This window comes from Photinus pyralis, unplaced genomic scaffold (genome assembly GCF_008802855.1).
Source record: "Photinus pyralis isolate 1611_PpyrPB1 unplaced genomic scaffold, Ppyr1.3 Ppyr1.4_unclustered_Scaffold7426, whole genome shotgun sequence".
NCBI classification, from domain to species: domain Eukaryota; kingdom Metazoa; phylum Arthropoda; class Insecta; order Coleoptera; family Lampyridae; genus Photinus; species Photinus pyralis.
The window spans coordinates 17,207-43,114 of record NW_022172157.1 but is presented as its reverse complement, the minus strand read 5'-3'; the positions used below and the strand labels follow the sequence as shown (position 1 = coordinate 43,114).

The window sequence follows — 25,908 nt, the reverse complement described above, 5'->3', positions numbered from 1 at the left end:
TGATACTATAATTCTATTCTACAGTGGTGAGTACTCTACTCGCATGCCCCCGATAGGTTTTTCAATTGTTGACTCTCCCTGGAGTAAAGCAGCCTCGATCGGTTTTTAATATAAATGGTAGTCAGCCTGTAGCACAAGACCTAGTGATATTAATATTTTTGAAATCAGAAAAAATTCCTCTATCGAATGACACAAAAAGTAAAAATAACTGTCATAAGAAAAAACAAAGTTGATGATGGTTAACCGGAGACGGAATGTCAGACCAAACATTTTAAACTAGCATATTTTAGAGGGAAAAAAGTGGCCCTAATAATGTGTTATTTATTTTGAAATATCCTTAAATAACTTCGGTAAAAAATAAAAACGATTTTGCAATAATTAATTGTTTCCAGAATATCTCCGAAAGTTGTGGGAATTTTTTCATTTTCAAAACGAGTTTTTGTTAAGCATCAAAATACGCAAATTTAAACTACCTACTTATCTCTTACAGTTTCCGAGATCCCCATAATGGCCTTCGAATTTGAATCAGCCTGTATGTATCTCTATAAATATACTATAAAATATTCTTAAAATAATTATAAATCTATGTCTAGTTTATTTATTATTATGATTTTTGTGTAAAACTAAATACCAATGAAAATTATGTTTTTTCACTACTAGCGTCTGATGACATGATTATTAACCTTTTTCCCACTTGTAAAGTAGACTTTCTCGGCATTTGTTCAAAGTGGTTAATAATGTGGACATTATTAACTAGTAGTCGATAATGAGAACTGTCCGGCTGTCGCTTTTAGAAAACATAACCCGAAATTTCGCTCAATAAACGTTTAGACAAGTTCTCTAAAATGAATAATTGCCACCATCTGCCATTTCCAGAGAAATAACATACCTAAAATTATCACATTTTGAAAAAATTCGAACGAAATTACTCTTTGAAAATATCTCAATGACAGAACAAAATACGGCCTGTTTGACTTGTACTTCCACGTACTTGATTGACATGTTAANTATGCCCACTCGAATCTCCCAAAAACCTTATCCGCTGCATGAGTTGCTAAAAGTGTTGCAATGTTTTATCGACTATCCAAAAATAGTGATTAAATAGATATTTTATAATAACCTATGAAAACAACATGTCATCTTTTCGAGAAACTTTGATCCTATCGCTGGCTTTAGGTACAGAATGTAATGTAAACAAGAATCATATTTAATAAATATATTTAATACCGAAAAACCTGGATACAAAATGAGCATGACAAGAGCAGTTCTGTTAACAAAAGAGAATAATAAATGAAAGGAGTCCCAGAAAACACAAGATAAATGATTCTCGAATGAGAAAATGCGAATGAAATGAATAGTAATGAATAGGAAATGGTTAAACAGTGAAACGCTTTATTCGCCGCAGCGTCTCTGGCAGATGAATGAGTGATAAGTGAAATGTAATTATATTTTATTGTTTTGTCGAAATGCCGCATCGAGTTTGAATAAAGTATCATTTAATCAAAAGGGCGCGCTTTCCCTATAATGAAATCATTATTTTAATAGCCCCCTTTTGGTATTACAAACGTGGACCTCGTGCTGTCCAAGTAAACGTGCGTGAAGTTTGTACTTTTTAATATATAAATATTTAAAGCACGTTCATTTCATATTATAATTTACTTCCTACTTGTAACGTACGTACCTTTGTTGAACTAAGCTTTTAGCTACTAAGCCATCTGTCAACTTCAAAAAATTTAAATCGGTTCTAATAATAATTCTCCTCTTTTAAATAACTAAATACAGTTATCGTCACAAGTCTCTTCGTGTTTTATATCTATAGCAGATTTATCACTCTCCAGGATTTGACATGATTAAAATTCGAGTTTACAGAATTAGAGGATACATCGTCCTACGGTTAACAAACTCCATCGCTCAATAGCTTAACTAAATCTGGAACTAAGTATTCTTTTACATTTACATCAACTTAATTATTCAAATTGACTTTCATAGCTATCTGATTTAAAACTGGAGAACACACATTTGTTTGTGCGCTTTTCGGAAATTTGGGTTATTTTTATTTTCAGAGTTAATTGTTTCATCACTATTGTGTAAAGACGGAAATTAATGACGAACTATTACTCTCCACACGCTACACAAAAACTAATAACTCCCAAATAGATATTCTGTTCTGGTCTCTAATTCTTTTACTGTAACGTTTTTGATTGACGATAATAAATTTGAAGATGTTACAAATGCTAATATGCTGTAGTGTTTTAAATTTAAACTAGGGTATGTATTTGAATTTCACCTTCGATACTGTATATAATGTATATACGAGTAGCTTACTTATAAATAGTAATGTTCGTAATAGTTGGAATATTTGCGTAGTAACATACGTCCTTCACCCATTGAAGATCTTCATTTACTTAACTAATTGATGTTTGTGTCAAGTGTCTTCAAGGATTTTTAGAGTGTGACTTCTGGAAGTGGAAACCCTTACCATAAATGATCTTTAGATAAATCATTAAAATAGCTTAATATTTTTATTATTTAGTCCATTTTCTCCTTTGTCACGTAAAAAGAATTTACTATATAAATCTTTCATTTTCAATAATATTTATACCAAATCAAATCTCGTAGTAATATTAATATTGGTTTAGTAAGATAACATTAATTACGAGTAACAAGTTTTGAAAAACGGAAAATTATGAGTAAATAGCATGAACAGATTCAGTATTTTTTTCTCTAAAAAAAAATATTTAAACTTTTGCTCTAAAATAATTAGGGGAGCTAGTAATTGACTATAAAGAAATTACCATTGAAATCCCTATGCTGCGTCGCGCTAGGCACCACCCGGTATGTCAACAACTATATGACAGATAGGTACGCAAATCTTAAATGCGTTGAATTCACAATGAAATGGCGTATTTAGAAAGAAATAGAAAATGGTATGTTTCTATTTTAAACAAACCAAGATGGCGCCTACTTCTAGTACTTACGGAAGCGGTGCCGTCTTGAACTTATAACTCTCGCCAGGAAAGATTGCCGGTCACAGCACACCTTGTGTCGATCTACAATCTACGTTTTTCTTAAGATGCGAGCGACTTCCGGAATAAAATCGTGCCAATGTTGAACAAAAATACTTTTCGTTCAACATTGGCACGATTTTATCCCGGAAGTCGCTCACATCTTTAGAAAAACATAGATTGTAGACCGGGATCAAGTGTTCTGTGACCGGCAATCTTTCCTGGCGAGAGGTTTATATTTTAATTCAATTCGCAATGATCGGTTATGCCTGTGAACAAAATTTTTCTATTTCAACTACAAGTTTAAAAACATCTACGTGAATCTCCCTGTAGGTATACATTTTTTTTGTGACTGGCGAAATCATCAAAAAAGACTTGCAACACCTCATAACTCATAGAAAAGAGACTTTCTTTTTAATCTTCATTCATTCCGAAAAATTACTAAAATGTATCGTAACATTAATATATGAGAAAGAAGCACTGTCTAACCAGAATTAATCATTAATCACTTTGATAAAGTGAACTTCGTTTTTAAATAAGAAACATATCCTTCATTTTAAGGAACATGTATCTCAACAAACCAAAAGTTCTCTCTAATAATTTAGTCGCCCTCACTTTTTTATTGGAGAGCGCCTCTGTTGTGAAAGATATCTTGATTAAAAAATTAGAGTTAAATGATACAGATTCTTAAAAAATATAATGAAACTATCATACAACTTTGAAGGCAGTAATTTATCTAATAACAATAACCAACAACACAAACTATCTATTTTAATCAGAAAAAATAAATAAAAACGGTTCCCCTTTGATTTTGAACAAAGTAACATAGGGCTAATCGTCATCTAATAATGAGCCACAGCATGCTCATAACGGAATGCGGAATGCAATAACAAATTAACATTTAATTACTGCTAGCAGCAGTGCAGGTATAGGTCCGTGAAGTTACACGGTCGTACATGCACTAACCGCCGGTACATGATCTCATCATTAATGCTTCCTTAGTGCCTCTTAGTGCTTTATAACTTGCATCAGCACGACCGGTCGTTTTCTCAAAAACGACCGCCTCTTGTGCAGTGCTAACTTTCTACCCTCGTTGAAAGCACTGACGACGGTACAAGTGCTTGGTTCGTTAGTGTATTTTGGTGCTTTAAGAGCAAACTAACGATTAGTCTTGTCTCGTCAATAGTGTTTTCAATGAGGCTAGGAAGTTAGTACTACACAAGGCGTGGTTGCTTTCTCGGAAACGACCGGTCATGCTGATACAAGTTATAATGCACTAAGAGGCACTAACGAAGAACTAAGTGTATGACCATATAACGTCATTATCACTAGTGCTTTAATGACCGTAAACCAGAGTGAGGTATACAAATAAAACAGACCTGTTAAAGAATGAAATTTGATCAGCCCGATGTTAGGTACGAATTTTCTGGTGATAATTGAACAAACCATTTTTTTTTCAATTTTGAGAGATTTAAATGTGGTGACAATCCAGAAGTGTTATAAAAGGTGAACGTGCGTAGAAACGCAATATTGTGTCGAGAATGTTTTTTCATTGCTAAAGATTAATTAAGTTCATTAAACTTACAGTATACTTTTGGATAATACTCTGACAAAAAATTGTAATTTAATACATTCATTTGCTGTTCATTTACGTTAAAATAAAGAGATAAGATGATAAATACATTACGTCTCTAAAACAACTACTTGTTCTCTATTTATTATGAAACTTTTAACGTACCTAAACGATGCAAAATTGCAAAACGAATAGGTGTTTAAGTGGTTTCGGTCAGATTATGATAGCATATAAATAGGTAGCCATCGTCATACCGCCACATTTTTATTGCGGCTAATAAGTATGAGGCATTTTTTAAAAAGCAGTGTAATTTATGGTCCTCATCATGGTAGCAGCACAAAAGGTGTGGTTGTAAATAATGTTCACACTATATTTCGGGCTGTATTCAGAGAGGAGTGCCATTTGTCTAAGCGTCTATTAGTTTTAATTCCGACTTTTTTTTATATGTTGGGGTTGGTAATTAGATGTTTGACATTTTAAAAGCATGTTTTATACAAAATCATCATAAACGTGTATGATCATCGTAGTTCAATACAAAAAAACTTCTGCGACGTTTTCAATGACAGTTTAACAGAAATATAGGTAAGGTTCAATCTTGTGAATTATATTGCAATGTTTACTTACGGTATTCTTGGGAGATTCCGTAAATAAATAAACACAAACAAAAGAAAATAACAAGGAATTTGACGTGCAATTTACAATAATTGCGTTAATCAGATGAAGCTTTGACTTTGTACAACTGGGCCTGTAAGAAATGTTCTCGGAAAGTATAAACAGTAGATGATTATGTTTATTTTGTACTGTTTTATATGAATTCCTAGAAGTTACACATAACTTTTTAGTAACAGATAATGTTAAAATTAGTAATAAAAATATTTCAAATGAGTAACTATACACGACATATTAATTATTTGGTTTACCTCCCCAATTTGTGACCTGCACCAAAATGCCGACACCTTCATAATATTGTAAGGTCCGATTCAAATACCAACCCAGCACCCTAAGTTCATCGCGTTATCCAATTTTTACAATGGCCATTCGGTTATCATAGACAAATTTCCAAATACTCTTCAATTTCAAAAATCGCTGTAGGATAAGAAGAAAATTCTAGTTTTGAGAGCCGCCTCCAGTTTTTCTATTTGATGCAATATGGCTAGTTCCTAGTATAAAATGTAAGTATTTAGAGGAGCCCAGTCATCGGTACATCATTGAACAGTCCACTGAATTATCTGATCGGTGTTATTTGTTTTTAAATGAACAATCTTCAAATAAAACGGTTTATTGCAATTCAAAATAATATATAGTGTGTCCCCGGATGGACTGAACAAGAGAGAAAAAAATTTTAATTTTAACTTTACGCAAAAATGTCATTCTTTATAAAAATTTTTGCTTGCCTCAAAACCACCTATTCTGAAATAAAAATCTAGAATTCCTGTTAGCAGCTGAGAAAATTACAAAAAACGCAAAATCTACAGCGGAAATTTTTCTAAGTTGCATGTTTTTGATTAAATCAGACTATCATTGTATCTTCCATGGCAACCTGATAAGCAAATCAAGTTAAAAAAACACCTTAGAGCTTAAGAGAAACATTTTATTTTATTCAATGTGGTATCCTCCAACCTCTTGTTCAGTCCATCCGGGGACACACTGTATACGTCTGTTTTAGAAGGCTTGATCCTATTTACATATTCACATTTCCAATTATTTGCTTCTGAAATCTAGTATCTAATCTTGAAAACTCTGAGCTGTAAAGGAATACATTTGATAGAGAATAATGGAAAAACAACACCTCCATGTAGGTAGGTACCGATCGATGTACCGATGTGTTGGTGCACTGACGATAGAAATTAAAGTGTCTGGCGAAAATTTCCATTCCAGAACATAAGGTCTACATAATTGGCAAAATATCACGATAAACTTTTGAGTTACACATAAACTTTGTCGAAAACAGCTAGATGCAAAGGAAGATTTGTTTGTGTTAGTGTTCTCTTTCCACGTTTTTAATAAGATGATTTTTCTTAACCTCACTTTCTTAAATGAACGGCCCAAATGTATATTATGTAGAAAACATGCCTTCTGGATTGATAAATATGGAATTCTTTTCTGCTGTTGTCAATTCCAGTTGTTTCTTTGAACGCAAATGCCTCACTACTTACCTATTATTTTAGGCATGTTTCCGATAAACATTAAGGTAATTAATTAAGTAACGTTACCCCGAAAACGCTTGATTTCGATCCACGGTATCTGAATTCTGAGTGAAGATGAGGAAGGGGTCGAATATTCCTGTGAAAGGTGAATGCTTTAGCTAGAGAATAAGGCCGGGGTTCATTAAAATGTTTTGAAATAATCTTTTTTTTTTAACGGTAGCGTCGAGGGTTGTTAGGGTGCCATATTTTCAAAAAAAAAGGAAAAAAAATTTCCTGGCGTTATTGCCTAGATATTAACTCTACGAACTTATACCAATTTTTGAAATTGTTCCAACTTCATTTATAGATAAGTTATCTTGGAAAAACGACTTAAAAGTTTACCCCCTTAACGCAAAAAGATGGCTTCCGTCACGCCGCATGTTTTATATAAATAGAAAATGTGCACTATAATTGGCCTTAAGTTTATGTTTCTGCCATCGAACACAAATTAATATTATAAATGGACAAATTTGGCAAATGACAATAGGCAACTTTACATACTCCGTTCTGTATGTACTGTCCGGATACAATACGGAAACAATAATACGGACAATACGGAAAGAATAAATATAACCAATTTCTTGCAACCGTTTTCACAAACCAAGGCATTTTGTTTGGATATGATTGGTCACTTTATGCATGAAATTGTAATTTAAAGTTTCAATTACCCCGATAATTTCACGTGTGGTATTTCAGCGATTATATCATTCATACGACATTGAGCCAATCAAAACTTCCACTTTCCTTAGATACCAATGCATTAATAAGCGATTATACCCTTGACGACGTGATATAATCGATTTGGTGTTTTCGCTATGTCATTTAAAGTCAAATCTAGTATACACTATATTTGATGACAATAACAATAACTGTCAAAATAAAATTCTATTCATTATATAATCGTGTCGAATACCACTCGAGCATTACAAAATAATTTTTATACTACCTCGTAACTCGACGAATAATCCGTTGAAACACCACTCGACCTTCGGTCTCGAGGTGTTTCGGATCATTCGTCTCGTTATTCGGTAGTATAATCGATTATTTTGTATGCAGAGCTGGGTAAAGCACTCTGAGAAAGTGCTTCAAGCACCAAGCACCAAGCACTCGCAAACAGTACTTGCAAGTTCCAAGCACTAAGCCCTTTGGATTTAAAAAGTGCTTGCAATTACCAATTACTCTTAAAAAGTAATTTACAATGACAAAGCACCAAGCACCAAGCCTTTTACAACAAGCCTTCCAAGCACTGTGCTTGTACACAAAAGGCTTGCAAGCACTTTATTGCTTGCAAGCACTTTATTGCTCGAAAGCACTTTGGTGCTTGAAAGCACTTTAGGACTTGAAAACAATGTCTGGCTTATTGAAAGTGCTTTCAAAGCACTCTGGGGTTTAAAAGCACTTTGGGGATCGATACAGCAGATTAGGCTGAAGGTTGTCCGCTCAAAATAAAAGCGATATAAACATTTGCCCTCTTAGAATGAAGGTAATACAAATACAAACATATTTACCTATTTGAGAAAAAAAACTGGTCAAAGTCCTCGTTTAAATTGAAGGGCCTTCAGCGCATTTTTGGGTGGCAGATCAGTATTCTATTAAAGGGATTTAAAAAATCAGCTGTTGAAAAACATTGCCCCCGAAAAGGATCTCGACCTTCTGCGTAATGCGTAATGATAGAAACGTTCTTTATTCTTATCTTAATGATGTCATGTATCCACATCGTAATAATGATACCTATAACTTTATTAATTCATAACTTCTACCGTCTGCCGCTAGCTGCGACGTGCGTTATTACTTATTTATGTTAAGACAACCAGTTGATTTCAATACCGTACGTCGCACGACGCTTATACTTTTGCTAAATTAAGTTTTTTCGTGTTTAATGAGGGTTTTATGCTTCAAAATTGTTCGATGCCCCACTAACTCGATGCAACTGACCTAATGCAACAAATTTGAGCTCTTTACGATGTCTAGATCCAAAGTTTTTCTGGCACAGCCAGCCGGACATCAAAGCGTATGATTAAGCTACATTTTTTTTCAAAAATGCGCAAAAAATCAGATATATTATTGGTTTGGTAACAAGTTTGCATTAAATAATAAACATTTTTTGGTATATAATTTAAATAAAAAAAAAGTTCATTTGTCTGTTTACAAAAAGTCATTAGATACAATAAAAACGAACAAATTCTAACAAAATAAAATAAGAACACACTGAACACAAAAAATGCATTAAGTATTTATGATAAACTAACGTTGAAACGATAAAATTAGTTTTCATAACAGCCATTAGCTTTTAATAACACGAGGTTTTCAAAATTTGTATCAGACAATGCATGCCTTTTAGGAGCGTTGATAATCGACGCGAATGAAAACATACGCTCGACTGGAGCGCTTGAAGGAAGACTAGTATTGTATCTTATGAACAGCTTGTTAATGATGGCATAATCGTTGACACAAGTTAATGCAGAATTCGGATCGTTACTGTAACGCATAATTTCAAATTCCACTTCATTGACAAAGGTACTTGAATTTAATTCTAATTCAGTAGTCGCCTCATTGAAGTCAAAGAAATCGTCCTTTTGCGGAAATCTTACTTTGCTTCTGTCGCTAGTTTCATTTTCAGCACATACATTTTTAGCAGCCATGACAATTATCTTATTTATATCTTGTAAAGATTTTATAGCCGTATCCTTTATACCATTATACCACCTGAGCTTAAATTGGGGTATAGTGAATGCCGCAATAATGGCATTATTTGCCTCGTCTGTCAATGTTAGTAGATTTTTGAATCTAACCTTTAAACCATTAAGACATGCATCTAGAATGTGGTTGGTCTGTTTTAAATTTGCCGATTGCATTTTTACAAACTTTGTCCTTAGAGACACAATACATGGTAACAAATATCCATAATAATTATTATTTTCAGCTTGCAACTTATCTAAAGCGGTAGCAAGAGGTTCAAGAACTTTGCAGTATTCGTTCAGATAAGCAAGTTCCGATTCTTTAAGCGAGTTCTTCAAACCTAGCTTTAGAAATAATTCGCTCAGCTTGTTTTTTTCTTTTACGATTTGACTTATGGAGTCGTAATACGAGTTCCAGCGTGTCACTCCGGGATAACTTAAATAATGACCCAGTACGTCTTTTACAATCTCTGCAGATTTCGGATACGAGCATTTATTCCACAGTAAACTACACTTGGCCATAATTGCAGTATGTCTGCTTCTTGTCGCGTGATTTTTCTCAATTGCATTCTTCACATCAGTCACCGCAATTAAATTAAGTGTATGACTGGCACAGCGCTCGTGGTGAGGTAACTGTAGCATTACCGAAGTTTCCTGATTATCGCAATAATCACTATTAATTGAAACAAATGAGGGTAAAACATCGTCAATATCCTCTATTTCATTATTTTCATCAGTATTACCACTATTTGCAGTACTGCCAAGTTCATTACTGTCGAGTATTGTATGTATTTCATTCTCATTATTGACGTTTCTAAAAATTAATTCAGATGGTATGTCAATACCAAATTCTTTAAATGCCTTAATGAAATTGGCACCGTTGTCAGTTACAGTGGCAACAATTTTGTTCGAATCCAACTCATACTTATTATGAATTTCGTCTAACATTTCGGCAATCCTGTTATAAGAATGAGTTCCCTGAAATCGACGACATGCTAATGCAGCAGAATGTCTTTTCAAGTTAGAATCTAACCAGTGGCAAGTAACGCCCAAAAAACTCCGTTTTTTTGCACTCCATATGTCACTTGTGGTGCATACATATTTTACTGATTTAAGTTTGTTAACTAATGATTCCACACTATCCTCTTGCAGCCTGTTAATCTTTTGAATAGCTGTTTTTCTAGTCATAACAGTTAAGTTCATACCATCAAACAGTTTAATAAAATATTTATTTTCTACTGTATTAATGGAAGACATAGAATTAACAATAAACGTTAACAACCTCTTGTTAAATTCATCTTGGCTAACCCTTTGCCCACGATAAAAGCTAGATTCTATGGTTGTTTGCTTTTTTAAAATCCTTGCATTCTCGTTTGAACTACCTGCAGTTGTGGCACCTTCTTCTAATTTTTTTTTACATTGGTCTAAGCGAACCTTCTTGGTTTGAATGTATTTTTGGTATTTTTCTGTAAATTCACTATGTACTTTCCTTATATGTTTTAAAAAGTTGGTGGAAACACCTATAATTCCGCTTATGATATGAATCTTTGGAAGGCATAACTGACACTCGGCTTTTACCTGTCTTTTCTCCATTGCAATTAATTTATAAAACTTTCCATCCAGTGACCGAATGACAATGAACTGCAGTCTAACAAAATGAGAACTGATATGACTTAAAATGATAAATCAGCGATCTAATAAACGCAATAGCAGGTACGCGCCGCAGGCGATTAGAGTTGCACCTACCCCACTCCGTACTGGGCGAGAAGAAAAATACGACGGATTTGAGTGCTTGCAAGCCCTAAAACCCGCAAAGTGCTTGCAAGCACTTCGAAAGTGCTTTCAAGCACTGAAAGTGCTTTCAAGCACTCTGGTAGTGCTTTCAAGCACTTCAAAATGTCCACCAATCACTTCGATTACCAAAGCACTTTTAAAAAGTAATTGCAAGCACCAAGCCCTAAGCCCTTGTTTTAAAAGTAGTTCAAGCACTGTGCTTGCAAGCACTCAAAGTAATTGTAGTAATTCGCAAGCACTTTTCATGCAAGCACTACCCAGGTCNGACGCAGAAAATATACCGCCCCCCATAAGTATCTGAACACCCAGTGTACTTTGATCAATTTTGATGAAATTTTCAGGACAGTTGTATTTATTTCGAAATAAGAAACGATGAAAATTTGAACATTATACAAGTTAAAGTAACACTAATAATAATAATGCTTCCATGGCCTTCCCCTTCGCTGGATCTAACTCGTGTGGTTTATTGTAAACTTTTGCGACTTCACAGGCGTCTTTTAGAATCTTGGAACAGTGTATATCACAGGCTAGGATCGATTCACTCATTTTATGCCCACTCGAATCTCCCAAAAACCTTATCCGCTGCATGAGTTGCTAAAAGTGTTGCAATGTTTTATCGACTATCCAAAAATAGTGATTAAATAGATATTTTATAATAACCTATGAAAACAACATGTCATCTTTTCGAGAAACTTTGATCCTATCGCTGGCTTTAGGTACAGAATGTAATGTAAACAAGAATCATATTTAATAAATATATTTAATACCGAAAAACCTGGATACAAAATGAGCATGACAAGAGCAGTTCTGTTAACAAAAGAGAATAATAAATGAAAGGAGTCCCAGAAAACACAAGATAAATGATTCTCGAATGAGAAAATGCGAATGAAATGAATAGTAATGAATAGGAAATGGTTAAACAGTGAAACGCTTTATTCGCCGCAGCGTCTCTGGCAGATGAATGAGTGATAAGTGAAATGTAATTATATTTTATTGTTTTGTCGAAATGCCGCATCGAGTTTGAATAAAGTATCATTTAATCAAAAGGGCGCGCTTTCCCTATAATGAAATCATTATTTTAATAGCCCCCTTTTGGTATTACAAACGTGGACCTCGTGCTGTCCAAGTAAACGTGCGTGAAGTTTGTACTTTTTAATATATAAATATTTAAAGCACGTTCATTTCATATTATAATTTACTTCCTACTTGTAACGTACGTACCTTTGTTGAACTAAGCTTTTAGCTACTAAGCCATCTGTCAACTTCAAAAAATTTAAATCGGTTCTAATAATAATTCTCCTCTTTTAAATAACTAAATACAGTTATCGTCACAAGTCTCTTCGTGTTTTATATCTATAGCAGATTTATCACTCTCCAGGATTTGACATGATTAAAATTCGAGTTTACAGAATTAGAGGATACATCGTCCTACGGTTAACAAACTCCATCGCTCAATAGCTTAACTAAATCTGGAACTAAGTATTCTTTTACATTTACATCAACTTAATTATTCAAATTGACTTTCATAGCTATCTGATTTAAAACTGGAGAACACACATTTGTTTGTGCGCTTTTCGGAAATTTGGGTTATTTTTATTTTCAGAGTTAATTGTTTCATCACTATTGTGTAAAGACGGAAATTAATGACGAACTATTACTCTCCACACGCTACACAAAAACTAATAACTCCCAAATAGATATTCTGTTCTGGTCTCTAATTCTTTTACTGTAACGTTTTTGATTGACGATAATAAATTTGAAGATGTTACAAATGCTAATATGCTGTAGTGTTTTAAATTTAAACTAGGGTATGTATTTGAATTTCACCTTCGATACTGTATATAATGTATATACGAGTAGCTTACTTATAAATAGTAATGTTCGTAATAGTTGGAATATTTGCGTAGTAACATACGTCCTTCACCCATTGAAGATCTTCATTTACTTAACTAATTGATGTTTGTGTCAAGTGTCTTCAAGGATTTTTAGAGTGTGACTTCTGGAAGTGGAAACCCTTACCATAAATGATCTTTAGATAAATCATTAAAATAGCTTAATATTTTTATTATTTAGTCCATTTTCTCCTTTGTCACGTAAAAAGAATTTACTATATAAATCTTTCATTTTCAATAATATTTATACCAAATCAAATCTCGTAGTAATATTAATATTGGTTTAGTAAGATAACATTAATTACGAGTAACAAGTTTTGAAAAACGGAAAATTATGAGTAAATAGCATGAACAGATTCAGTATTTTTTTCTCTAAAAAAAAATATTTAAACTTTTGCTCTAAAATAATTAGGGGAGCTAGTAATTGACTATAAAGAAATTACCATTGAAATCCCTATGCTGCGTCGCGCTAGGCACCACCCGGTATGTCAACAACTATATGACAGATAGGTACGCAAATCTTAAATGCGTTGAATTCACAATGAAATGGCGTATTTAGAAAGAAATAGAAAATGGTATGTTTCTATTTTAAACAAACCAAGATGGCGCCTACTTCTAGTACTTACGGAAGCGGTGCCGTCTTGAACTTATAACTCTCGCCAGGAAAGATTGCCGGTCACAGCACACCTTGTGTCGATCTACAATCTACGTTTTTCTTAAGATGCGAGCGACTTCCGGAATAAAATCGTGCCAATGTTGAACAAAAATACTTTTCGTTCAACATTGGCACGATTTTATCCCGGAAGTCGCTCACATCTTTAGAAAAACATAGATTGTAGACCGGGATCAAGTGTTCTGTGACCGGCAATCTTTCCTGGCGAGAGGTTTATATTTTAATTCAATTCGCAATGATCGGTTATGCCTGTGAACAAAATTTTTCTATTTCAACTACAAGTTTAAAAACATCTACGTGAATCTCCCTGTAGGTATACATTTTTTTTGTGACTGGCGAAATCATCAAAAAAGACTTGCAACACCTCATAACTCATAGAAAAGAGACTTTCTTTTTAATCTTCATTCATTCCGAAAAATTACTAAAATGTATCGTAACATTAATATATGAGAAAGAAGCACTGTCTAACCAGAATTAATCATTAATCACTTTGATAAAGTGAACTTCGTTTTTAAATAAGAAACATATCCTTCATTTTAAGGAACATGTATCTCAACAAACCAAAAGTTCTCTCTAATAATTTAGTCGCCCTCACTTTTTTATTGGAGAGCGCCTCTGTTGTGAAAGATATCTTGATTAAAAAATTAGAGTTAAATGATACAGATTCTTAAAAAATATAATGAAACTATCATACAACTTTGAAGGCAGTAATTTATCTAATAACAATAACCAACAACACAAACTATCTATTTTAATCAGAAAAAATAAATAAAAACGGTTCCCCTTTGATTTTGAACAAAGTAACATAGGGCTAATCGTCATCTAATAATGAGCCACAGCATGCTCATAACGGAATGCGGAATGCAATAACAAATTAACATTTAATTACTGCTAGCAGCAGTGCAGGTATAGGTCCGTGAAGTTACACGGTCGTACATGCACTAACCGCCGGTACATGATCTCATCATTAATGCTTCCTTAGTGCCTCTTAGTGCTTTATAACTTGCATCAGCACGACCGGTCGTTTTCTCAAAAACGACCGCCTCTTGTGCAGTGCTAACTTTCTACCCTCGTTGAAAGCACTGACGACGGTACAAGTGCTTGGTTCGTTAGTGTATTTTGGTGCTTTAAGAGCAAACTAACGATTAGTCTTGTCTCGTCAATAGTGTTTTCAATGAGGCTAGGAAGTTAGTACTACACAAGGCGTGGTTGCTTTCTCGGAAACGACCGGTCATGCTGATACAAGTTATAATGCACTAAGAGGCACTAACGAAGAACTAAGTGTATGACCATATAACGTCATTATCACTAGTGCTTTAATGACCGTAAACCAGAGTGAGGTATACAAATAAAACAGACCTGTTAAAGAATGAAATTTGATCAGCCCGATGTTAGGTACGAATTTTCTGGTGATAATTGAACAAACCATTTTTTTTTCAATTTTGAGAGATTTAAATGTGGTGACAATCCAGAAGTGTTATAAAAGGTGAACGTGCGTAGAAACGCAATATTGTGTCGAGAATGTTTTTTCATTGCTAAAGATTAATTAAGTTCATTAAACTTACAGTATACTTTTGGATAATACTCTGACAAAAAATTGTAATTTAATACATTCATTTGCTGTTCATTTACGTTAAAATAAAGAGATAAGATGATAAATACATTACGTCTCTAAAACAACTACTTGTTCTCTATTTATTATGAAACTTTTAACGTACCTAAACGATGCAAAATTGCAAAACGAATAGGTGTTTAAGTGGTTTCGGTCAGATTATGATAGCATATAAATAGGTAGCCATCGTCATACCGCCACATTTTTATTGCGGCTAATAAGTATGAGGCATTTTTTAAAAAGCAGTGTAATTTATGGTCCTCATCATGGTAGCAGCACAAAAGGTGTGGTTGTAAATAATGTTCACACTATATTTCGGGCTGTATTCAGAGAGGAGTGCCATTTGTCTAAGCGTCTATTAGTTTTAATTCCGACTTTTTTTTATATGTTGGGGTTGGTAATTAGATGTTTGACATTTTAAAAGCATGTTTTATACAAAATCATCATAAACGTGTATGATCATCGTAGTTCAATACAAAAAAACTTCTGCGACGTTTTCAATGACAGTTTAACAGAAATATAGGTAAGGTTCAATCTTGTGAATTATATTGCAATGTTTACTTACGGTATTCTTGGGAGATTCCGTAAATAAATAAACACAAACAAAAGAAAATAACAAGGAATTTGACGTGCAATTTACAATAATTGCGTTAATCAGATGAAGCTTTGACTTTGTACAACTGGGCCTGTAAGAAATGTTCTCGGAAAGTATAAACAGTAGATGATTATGTTTATTTTGTACTGTTTTATATGAATTCCTAGAAGTTACACATAACTTTTTAGTAACAGATAATGTTAAAATTAGTAATAAAAATATTTCAAATGAGTAACTATACACGACATATTAATTATTTGGTTTACCTCCCCAATTTGTGACCTGCACCAAAATGCCGACACCTTCATAATATTGTAAGGTCCGATTCAAATACCAACCCAGCACCCTAAGTTCATCGCGTTATCCAATTTTTACAATGGCCATTCGGTTATCATAGACAAATTTCCAAATACTCTTCAATTTCAAAAATCGCTGTAGGATAAGAAGAAAATTCTAGTTTTGAGAGCCGCCTCCAGTTTTTCTATTTGATGCAATATGGCTAGTTCCTAGTATAAAATGTAAGTATTTAGAGGAGCCCAGTCATCGGTACATCATTGAACAGTCCACTGAATTATCTGATCGGTGTTATTTGTTTTTAAATGAACAATCTTCAAATAAAACGGTTTATTGCAATTCAAAATAATATATAGTGTGTCCCCGGATGGACTGAACAAGAGAGAAAAAAATTTTAATTTTAACTTTACGCAAAAATGTCATTCTTTATAAAAATTTTTGCTTGCCTCAAAACCACCTATTCTGAAATAAAAATCTAGAATTCCTGTTAGCAGCTGAGAAAATTACAAAAAACGCAAAATCTACAGCGGAAATTTTTCTAAGTTGCATGTTTTTGATTAAATCAGACTATCATTGTATCTTCCATGGCAACCTGATAAGCAAATCAAGTTAAAAAAACACCTTAGAGCTTAAGAGAAACATTTTATTTTATTCAATGTGGTATCCTCCAACCTCTTGTTCAGTCCATCCGGGGACACACTGTATACGTCTGTTTTAGAAGGCTTGATCCTATTTACATATTCACATTTCCAATTATTTGCTTCTGAAATCTAGTATCTAATCTTGAAAACTCTGAGCTGTAAAGGAATACATTTGATAGAGAATAATGGAAAAACAACACCTCCATGTAGGTAGGTACCGATCGATGTACCGATGTGTTGGTGCACTGACGATAGAAATTAAAGTGTCTGGCGAAAATTTCCATTCCAGAACATAAGGTCTACATAATTGGCAAAATATCACGATAAACTTTTGAGTTACACATAAACTTTGTCGAAAACAGCTAGATGCAAAGGAAGATTTGTTTGTGTTAGTGTTCTCTTTCCACGTTTTTAATAAGATGATTTTTCTTAACCTCACTTTCTTAAATGAACGGCCCAAATGTATATTATGTAGAAAACATGCCTTCTGGATTGATAAATATGGAATTCTTTTCTGCTGTTGTCAATTCCAGTTGTTTCTTTGAACGCAAATGCCTCACTACTTACCTATTATTTTAGGCATGTTTCCGATAAACATTAAGGTAATTAATTAAGTAACGTTACCCCGAAAACGCTTGATTTCGATCCACGGTATCTGAATTCTGAGTGAAGATGAGGAAGGGGTCGAATATTCCTGTGAAAGGTGAATGCTTTAGCTAGAGAATAAGGCCGGGGTTCATTAAAATGTTTTGAAATAATCTTTTTTTTTTAACGGTAGCGTCGAGGGTTGTTAGGGTGCCATATTTTCAAAAAAAAAGGAAAAAAAATTTCCTGGCGTTATTGCCTAGATATTAACTCTACGAACTTATACCAATTTTTGAAATTGTTCCAACTTCATTTATAGATAAGTTATCTTGGAAAAACGACTTAAAAGTTTACCCCCTTAACGCAAAAAGATGGCTTCCGTCACGCCGCATGTTTTATATAAATAGAAAATGTGCACTATAATTGGCCTTAAGTTTATGTTTCTGCCATCGAACACAAATTAATATTATAAATGGACAAATTTGGCAAATGACAATAGGCAACTTTACATACTCCGTTCTGTATGTACTGTCCGGATACAATACGGAAACAATAATACGGACAATACGGAAAGAATAAATATAACCAATTTCTTGCAACCGTTTTCACAAACCAAGGCATTTTGTTTGGATATGATTGGTCACTTTATGCATGAAATTGTAATTTAAAGTTTCAATTACCCCGATAATTTCACGTGTGGTATTTCAGCGATTATATCATTCATACGACATTGAGCCAATCAAAACTTCCACTTTCCTTAGATACCAATGCATTAATAAGCGATTATACCCTTGACGACGTGATATAATCGATTTGGTGTTTTCGCTATGTCATTTAAAGTCATAAATCTAGTATACACTATATTTGATGACAATAACAATAACTGTCAAAATAAAATTCTATTCATTATATAATCGTGTCGAATACCACTCGAGCATTACAAAATAATTTTTATACTACCTCGTAACTCGACGAATAATCCGTTGAAACACCACTCGACCTTCGGTCTCGAGGTGTTTCGGATCATTCGTCTCGTTATTCGGTAGTATAATCGATTATTTTGTATGCTCTTGTGATATTATAATTGACAATTCAATGCGATTATTCAATGACATTTGTCAAACTTCCACCAGTGAAATGACGCGAAATTTTGTCATATTAACCGGAACATTCTTCTTAGTTTGTTAATCAATTTCGACAACCGACTTATCACCACATCTTTTAATTTAATCACTCATAACGAATTAGCTTGGAGCACAAAAGTTCGAATAGAATCGATAGCAAAATGAAAAGCAACTTCCATAATTTATTTTGACGTTTATTGTTGTCATGGAAATACATTCGCGTGGGTAATTATGCTTAATTTTTCTTTTGATTCATTGAATAGTCCTCCGAATACCATTCGTAGTCGAAGTATTTGTAGATTATTTTTGAGCTGCTGCTCCACTCATGCTAGTTACGCTTTTTAATATTAATCAGCGTAACTAGCATTCGTGACAGCACCTCAAAAATATTCGACAATACTTCGACTACTTATGGTATTATATATGACAATTTTTTCTTCGATTTTCAGAACTCAAATTGATACAATAATATTTGAGGTCATTAACTTATTAAGGTGTACTTGTCAATTTACTAGAATATAATCTATGTTACCAATCCAAATTCCTACTGAATAACAACTTGTTGTTGTTGTGTTGGTGACACAAAAAATAACTAAAAGTTGCCCAAAAATTTATAAAAACCGGCGGTCTTAGACTAAAGCGCAATCTGCTTTATTTCTTTGCGAAGACAGTAATGACTTGCTTATTTCCTGAACTGAACCTCTCCAGTGCATTGTCCGGACGGACCATTAATTTTTTTAGCCACCAAGAAACCCCAAAGAACTTAACGACGAAGCCGAGCCTCCCGTGGTTTGACTGCAGTCGTAGCCGAATCGAGCGTAGATTTTTTTCTCAGAACTTTTACCTCTATGGGGAAACAGTAGGTACAGCGAGTTGTAGAAGAATTAATAACACCAAACGCTCCTCACACTTGCTGTTTTATTAGTTAGTTTACTAATAGTTTCGACCATGCCATCTTTTGCGCCATCTTTTTCGCTCACTTGTAAGCAAGGCAACTCATTGCTCAATGCTCATTATAATTGAAATAGAATGAGAAGAATCGCATACGGTTATCCGTAGGGAAATTTTTTGACACTCTTTAACGATCGTAACAGATAAATGTTGGAAAGCGCCAAATCCGGACAAGATGGTAGATCTCAATGAAGCCGTGTATTCGATTAGGAGAACACCCTACGTATCACCATAAAACTGTTGCCATCACCTTTTTCAGCAGATGATATGTGCGTGCCTTCTTTGGAGGAGGAGAGCTTTGTGGATCCATTGTGTGGATTTCAACTTCGTTTCTGGGTTCCAATGGTGCACCCAAGTCTCATCACCAGTGTGCAAAAAGTTAGCATCCGTTTCCAAAGCTGCCAAATGGCATTTTAAATTTTGCGTTTTGCACAACGTTTGTTCAGGCGACAGCAGTTGGGAAACCTATTGCAGTGACACCTTCCTCGTGTTCAAATTGTCCTGAATTATTTTTTTAATTTTTTTTAATTTTTAATTTTATCCCTCTCTTGTTTTAGGCCCTCAACAGGCATGCGCCCAATTACAGAGTGACCCGCATAATGCTATTTAGAGGTGCCTTATGGTATTTTTAAGAAAAATGGGCGGTAGGTGGTAGAAAACAGTTCCAGTTATTGAGTACTTTGGAAGATTAATACAACCCCCCCCCCCTCCCCTATGTTCCAACACTGAGTTCTCCACCATACATCGTATCCTTGGTTAGTTGGTATACGACCTATCACTTCCTCTTCTCCGTTCTCGAAACATTCGCATTTGAAGTGTTGACCCTACAGACAGATGTGCCCTCTCCATAATTTCCATTTGGTTTGACGGAAATCTGTTCAATTGCTTTTATTAGAAGGTCAAAATTTCATAAAATTTGCTCCATAAAAGAAAGTTACATATGTAGATCCAGCGTGTTCAGTAGATTCACTTTTATTATAAAAATTTATAGTTAAAATGTCCTTGACGGAAAACTTACTCGACATTTCTTTTCCCTTTCCGCCCACCCTACGTATTGAGGTGGGTACCTTGGGGTTCATCTTTCAAGAGGGTGGCACGATTCATGGTCATAAAAATCAATACGACCGGAAAGCAAACAAACTTCTTTTGCAATAAACTCTAAAAATGTTGGTAGCGATGCTGATGGACCAGTGTCTCACCCCAGATGGTATCTCGGTGGTGGGGAACAAAGTTATTTAACTAAGCGCACTTCTGCTTGGCGGGTTTGACCTTGTGGCAGCCAAATATTGCTCATTTCTTTGTTGATTGTAGAGGATCATAAAGTTGGAGTTTCTAATTTGGAATAAATAAAAGCCCCATGAACTGACAAGTTATCCAAAAGTTCAACGTCTTTAACATTACACTCACAACTGATTTTCCATTAGTTAAACCTACCCAGGGAGATGAAGCCATCGAGAAATAATTTAAAAAAAAATTTTTTTTAATATGAGTAAAGCAATACATAAGGGTGCTTGTATGGTATATCAACTACACTTTGGACTATAACATCAAAAGTAATAATTAAACAGCAAGGAAGAACAAACTGACGGACCAAAAATATCCTATTTTCCAAAACTGGATGGTGCACAAAAAAGAATTTACGATTGTCGTAAAACCGTTCGGTGGTGCTTCCAAAGTAGTCCGGGAGTATAGCTTGAAATTATGTACCCTATCCTCCAGAAGAAGTTTTTAAAGCACAATTAGGACACTAACATGACGCTAAGGATCGGCGATTCTACTGCCTCCATTAAGTATAAAGTTGGCACGAAAGATTGTTATCTCAAGTGAGGATTTGCTGAAATACTTGGACTTTATGACCTATTTATTGGTACTTCCAAATATCGTGCGACTTCTGTACGCATCTTTTGCATGCGTTAGTGAATGCAGCGATTGCAAAAGGTTAGTTCTAAATTATTGCCTAATTTAGTCATTATTGCAATAATTGTAGCACTAATTCGATAATAATTAAGACGGTTTATGTATGTAATTGATAAGCAAACCTACTTTCGTTTTAAATTTTTTAAAAGAATATTGAAATTTAAAACCACTAAAATAAATTTGAAGTCTATGTTTTAAGCTTAATATTTGAAAAATTATTACAAATTATCTGGAACCATAATCCGGAGTAAAAAATTGTTTAACTGAAAAAGGCAATCAGATTTCCAGGGAGAGTGACCTCAATTAATCACAGGTTCAAGCTTTATCGCGCATTTCTTAGAACGTTGAAGTTTAAGAGGACGTCAGTTAGATAAACGTTCATAATTTCAAATTTGCACAACACTAATTGTTACTTGGCTTCAAAAGTCAATTGAAAATAAAAGTTAAGATAACGCAGCACGAGAGTTATTTAGGCAACGTTCCCACAGAGGCATCAAGCCAGCATTTACGTATTCTGAAATGATAGTAATTTACAATTCTAATAAATTCAGGACAATTTCTAAGGTGTAATGGAACAAGGTAGCGTCATCAATCAGACTCGTGTGTTAGCTATAAGGTAATCATACTTATAGCCGTACTCATACATACACAAACACATATTCACATAAATAAATTACAACAATCCATCATTATTTCAAACAAGACACTATAACATCATATTCGATTACAGCGTAGAAACAGAAGCCGATATGATATTCATCCAATCATTAATTACAGAAACGGATCCTAGGGGCCATAAATAAAATTCGACGTTCCATTTGGCAACGTCGCATCGGAGGTGGGGCGGATGTGACGCGATGATGGAACGAACCTCGGAGAAAAATGATCGCGTCAGGGAACGAGTGAGAAGTTAGAGTGTGCGAGGGAGATAAATAGCTTTTGACCGAGGGTTGTTCCACGCTCGACGGTCTTGATGGATTATACCCTCTTCTTGGGGCAAGGGAGTATTGCGACACACGTCTCCCCCATACCAATTAGAATTCCAACGATTGAATCACTGATTGTACTATCTAGTGTTATACTTGATTTATTCTTTGTTTTGAATTCTCAAACTCGGCCTATAAACTTCTGAATTTCTAATTTAATCTTATAGTTTTAAAAGAAACTTTTATTGCTTTGTTTCGTTCCGATTAACAACAGGAAAACTCGATACATTTAAAAGCCAGTTTCCTACTTACATTTTTCGTCATTATGTAGAACGAAGGAATCGTATAGGGAATGAAAGTTGACGCTCGCGCTTAAATTTCATGTAAGACGGCTCGACGCAATATATAAAATTAAATATTATTTATGCATGAAACTGATTATTATTGAGGTTGTGTATAAGACTAGCAAAACCAGATCAGACAGAGAAATGAATAGATAGGGGTTGAAGTGAATTACAGGGAGCGTGGTATTGTTCGGGCCGGTGCTGCGGACGGGGATTGACGAGAGGGCATTATCACCAACATCCATCACAACGTGTATCAATGCGCTGCTTCCCACAGGAGGCCCAAAAACTTTAGATGTTTGCAAGTCCTGATCCCCACTTCCTCAGTTTTTGTACTTTTGTGTTTTTCACTTGCCTTCCCTAGCGTCTTTTCGTATCATTTTTCATCTTTTCTAGTTGCTACTGTGACGGATGTCATCTTTCAGTATAACTAATGCTTACACGATCTTTTTCCAAGTCACTCATATGATAGCACTTGTAATAAATGACATTTAAAAGATTTATTTGTCTACAAAAAGTGTATGCCTATTTAAAATGGCATATTTTAAACGTTCATTTATTGATAAAGGACGTAAAACTTCTGCACATGCTAGATACTTTCTTACGCTTTGGAGCTTGTTCGGCATTTCCCTACTCCGGTAAGAATAAAACGTTTTGACTAGTACAGAATCCTAATTGCAACGTTTCCATAAGAGTTACAGCGACCACTTTATTAAATACAATGCAGTTTATAAATCGACAGTGCGTCCGTATAAAATTAATTTAGTTTCATAGTGGCAACAACAGTCATTTTGAAACGATATCTTTAATGCACTGAACAACCGTTCTGCGGCAAATCCTCACAAGCATCGTAAATTTTTGTAATAGACTGGGCATCTCCCTTCAGATATTTATCTTGTCTTGCTTTAGAGAGTAAGCTTAACTACTAGGTTTACCTGCAAGTGCGACGTTTTAAGAAAGCCTATCAACTAACAAATAGCTTTCATTGAGTAGTACTTTTGGATGATTTCAGAACGATGGATCGTGACGTTCACACATTATAATAGCACAATGACGATGGTCAAAAGGACATTTAAAAATTAGAACTTCCACTAACCATACAGTAAGTTGTAGTATTATCTGCGTGGATATAAGTGTACGGTGTAATACTTGGGATAAATCTGCATTGACACTCAACTTACAACGCGCTGTGGGTTCTCTTAAAAGAGATGTATGTATGTAGGTGTACGTACAATTCCTTGGTGTATCCTTTTCAATGGACAACATGAAAACTGAAGACGTAGCTAATAGGTGACCTTGTTTTGGTAAACATTTTCGAGTTTAACAGCTATAAAGTAAAACTCGAACATTTTTACAAGGTCTAAAACGTATTTCAAGTATCTTTCTAAAATGATAACCTCAAAATTAAAAAGTATAAAATTAAACTCGGAAATTGTTTGTGTATTTTGAGACAACCTGAGAGGCATAAAATTAAACTCAAACATTTTTACAAGTTCTGAAACATATTTCAAATCTCTTCCTAGAATTAAAACCTCTGACCGGTACGAGAATCATCATCCAATTTCTAATTAATTAAAATCTTTCTGCCCCTATCAAATATCTACTTTATCGAACGTATAAAATTAAACTTGAACATTTTTCTGAATTTCTGAATTTGTTATACGTACATGAAAAATAATGAAACACATTTCGTGCTAAAAACTAAAATCTTAGTTTAGTATTGTAGTTTCAATTTATTCAAATTTCACACTTTTTTGCGGTTCACACAGATTCTGCGATGCGTATTTAATTTATATATTGAAGAACCATCGGAAGAGACAAAAACGTATTAAGAATATACCTGGTTAAATTTTGTTTCACTTCTTTACATTTTTTGCTGCAGAAATCAAGCCAAGAGATCGTCTTTTATGCCCAGGGATATTTTTAAATTTAACATCATACATTTTTCCATTTTCTAAAGTAATGAGTAGTTTGGTCGTATATTTTAAAAGAGCGGGAATTATATAAAATTAAACTCAAACATTTTCACAAGTTCTGAAAAACGATTCTCGACAAATCAGATTTATAATCAAAATCCTTTCTCTCTTTCCAAAGTATTTTACAGCTTTGTAGTTAACTTATGCCGTATGTTTAAGACACTCAGCACTACACAAAATTAAAGCCTAAATGTTTTTACCGTCACCGACGTCACCGCAACCACAAGTATATGACGAAGTCGCGAAATAAATTAATTGATCTAATCAAAAGTTCAATTACCACGAAATTATTCAAATTTCTCAAAGATAATTAAAATATGTTCCCGAAAACCTCAGCGACCACGTGACCGAAACTCGCCAACAACTCGCAGTGAGATTCCAGTATCCGTGAAAGGACCAAAAAGATCGACCATCGCCTCACCCTAGATATAAACCACACGGGACATTAGCTGAGATAAGAACTCATTTTACTTTAGCCAAGATAAAAACCGCACAAAGCTAGGATAAAAACCGATTTTACCTTAGCCAGGATAAAAGCCACTCAATTGCAAGGTTAATTTGCTTTTCGAATGCTTTTAGAAATCACTTCCGTATTTGCACTGTAAATAAAAGAATAAGAACAATCGATATAAAGCGGCCTTTCCTTCTCGTTTTGAACGACCTTGCATCACAAGCAAGGTCACTCATTAGTATTACGTCTTTGTTTTTCGAATGCGTTTGGAAACTTACGCTGGTAATTGCATTGTAAAGAAATACTTTATCTTTCCTGTTAGTATTCGGCTGTCAACAGACGCGTTTAGTTTTATCAACCTCTTATCATTTCTAAAGTGTATGCAAGTATAGTGATATTATTATCTGTACATCCCTTTCGCGAGTAAGTATTTGTGAACTTTAAAAAGTAAGGACTTTCAAGGATTCAACCAGAAACAGTAATGCATTTTATTTTAGTATAGAACCGCTACTAAGCACACTATTTTTATTTTTAATAATAATCGTCACAAACTGACCACATCCCCAGGTTTGCAAATACAACTTAATTCGAATATTAGTGTATTTTTGCGAACACCGATGAAGACTAAAATTAAAACCTAAAAGTTCTGTAACAATAGAAGTTTTATATGTGAAAAAAAATCTCAATTCGT

The 25,908-nt window shown here is 34.2% G+C and overlaps 1 protein-coding gene across 1 annotated transcript; it reads right to left on the bottom strand.

Moving 5' to 3' along the window:
• Positions 1-9,028: 9,028 nt before the first annotated feature.
• On the bottom strand, positions 9,029-11,055 carry LOC116182763. The gene has a single exon (XM_031503305.1). It carries the CDS (start codon positions 11,033-11,035, stop codon positions 9,029-9,031), a length of 2,007 nt encoding a protein of 668 aa, XP_031359165.1. The 5' UTR covers positions 11,036-11,055.
• Between the last annotated feature and the right edge of the window lie 14,853 nt (positions 11,056-25,908).

Excerpts from the sequence above, each read along its gene's own strand:
- LOC116182763 (XM_031503305.1), bottom strand. The coding sequence starts at position 11,035 with ATGGAGAAAAGACAGGTAAAAGCCGAGTGTCAGTTATGCCTTCCAAAG.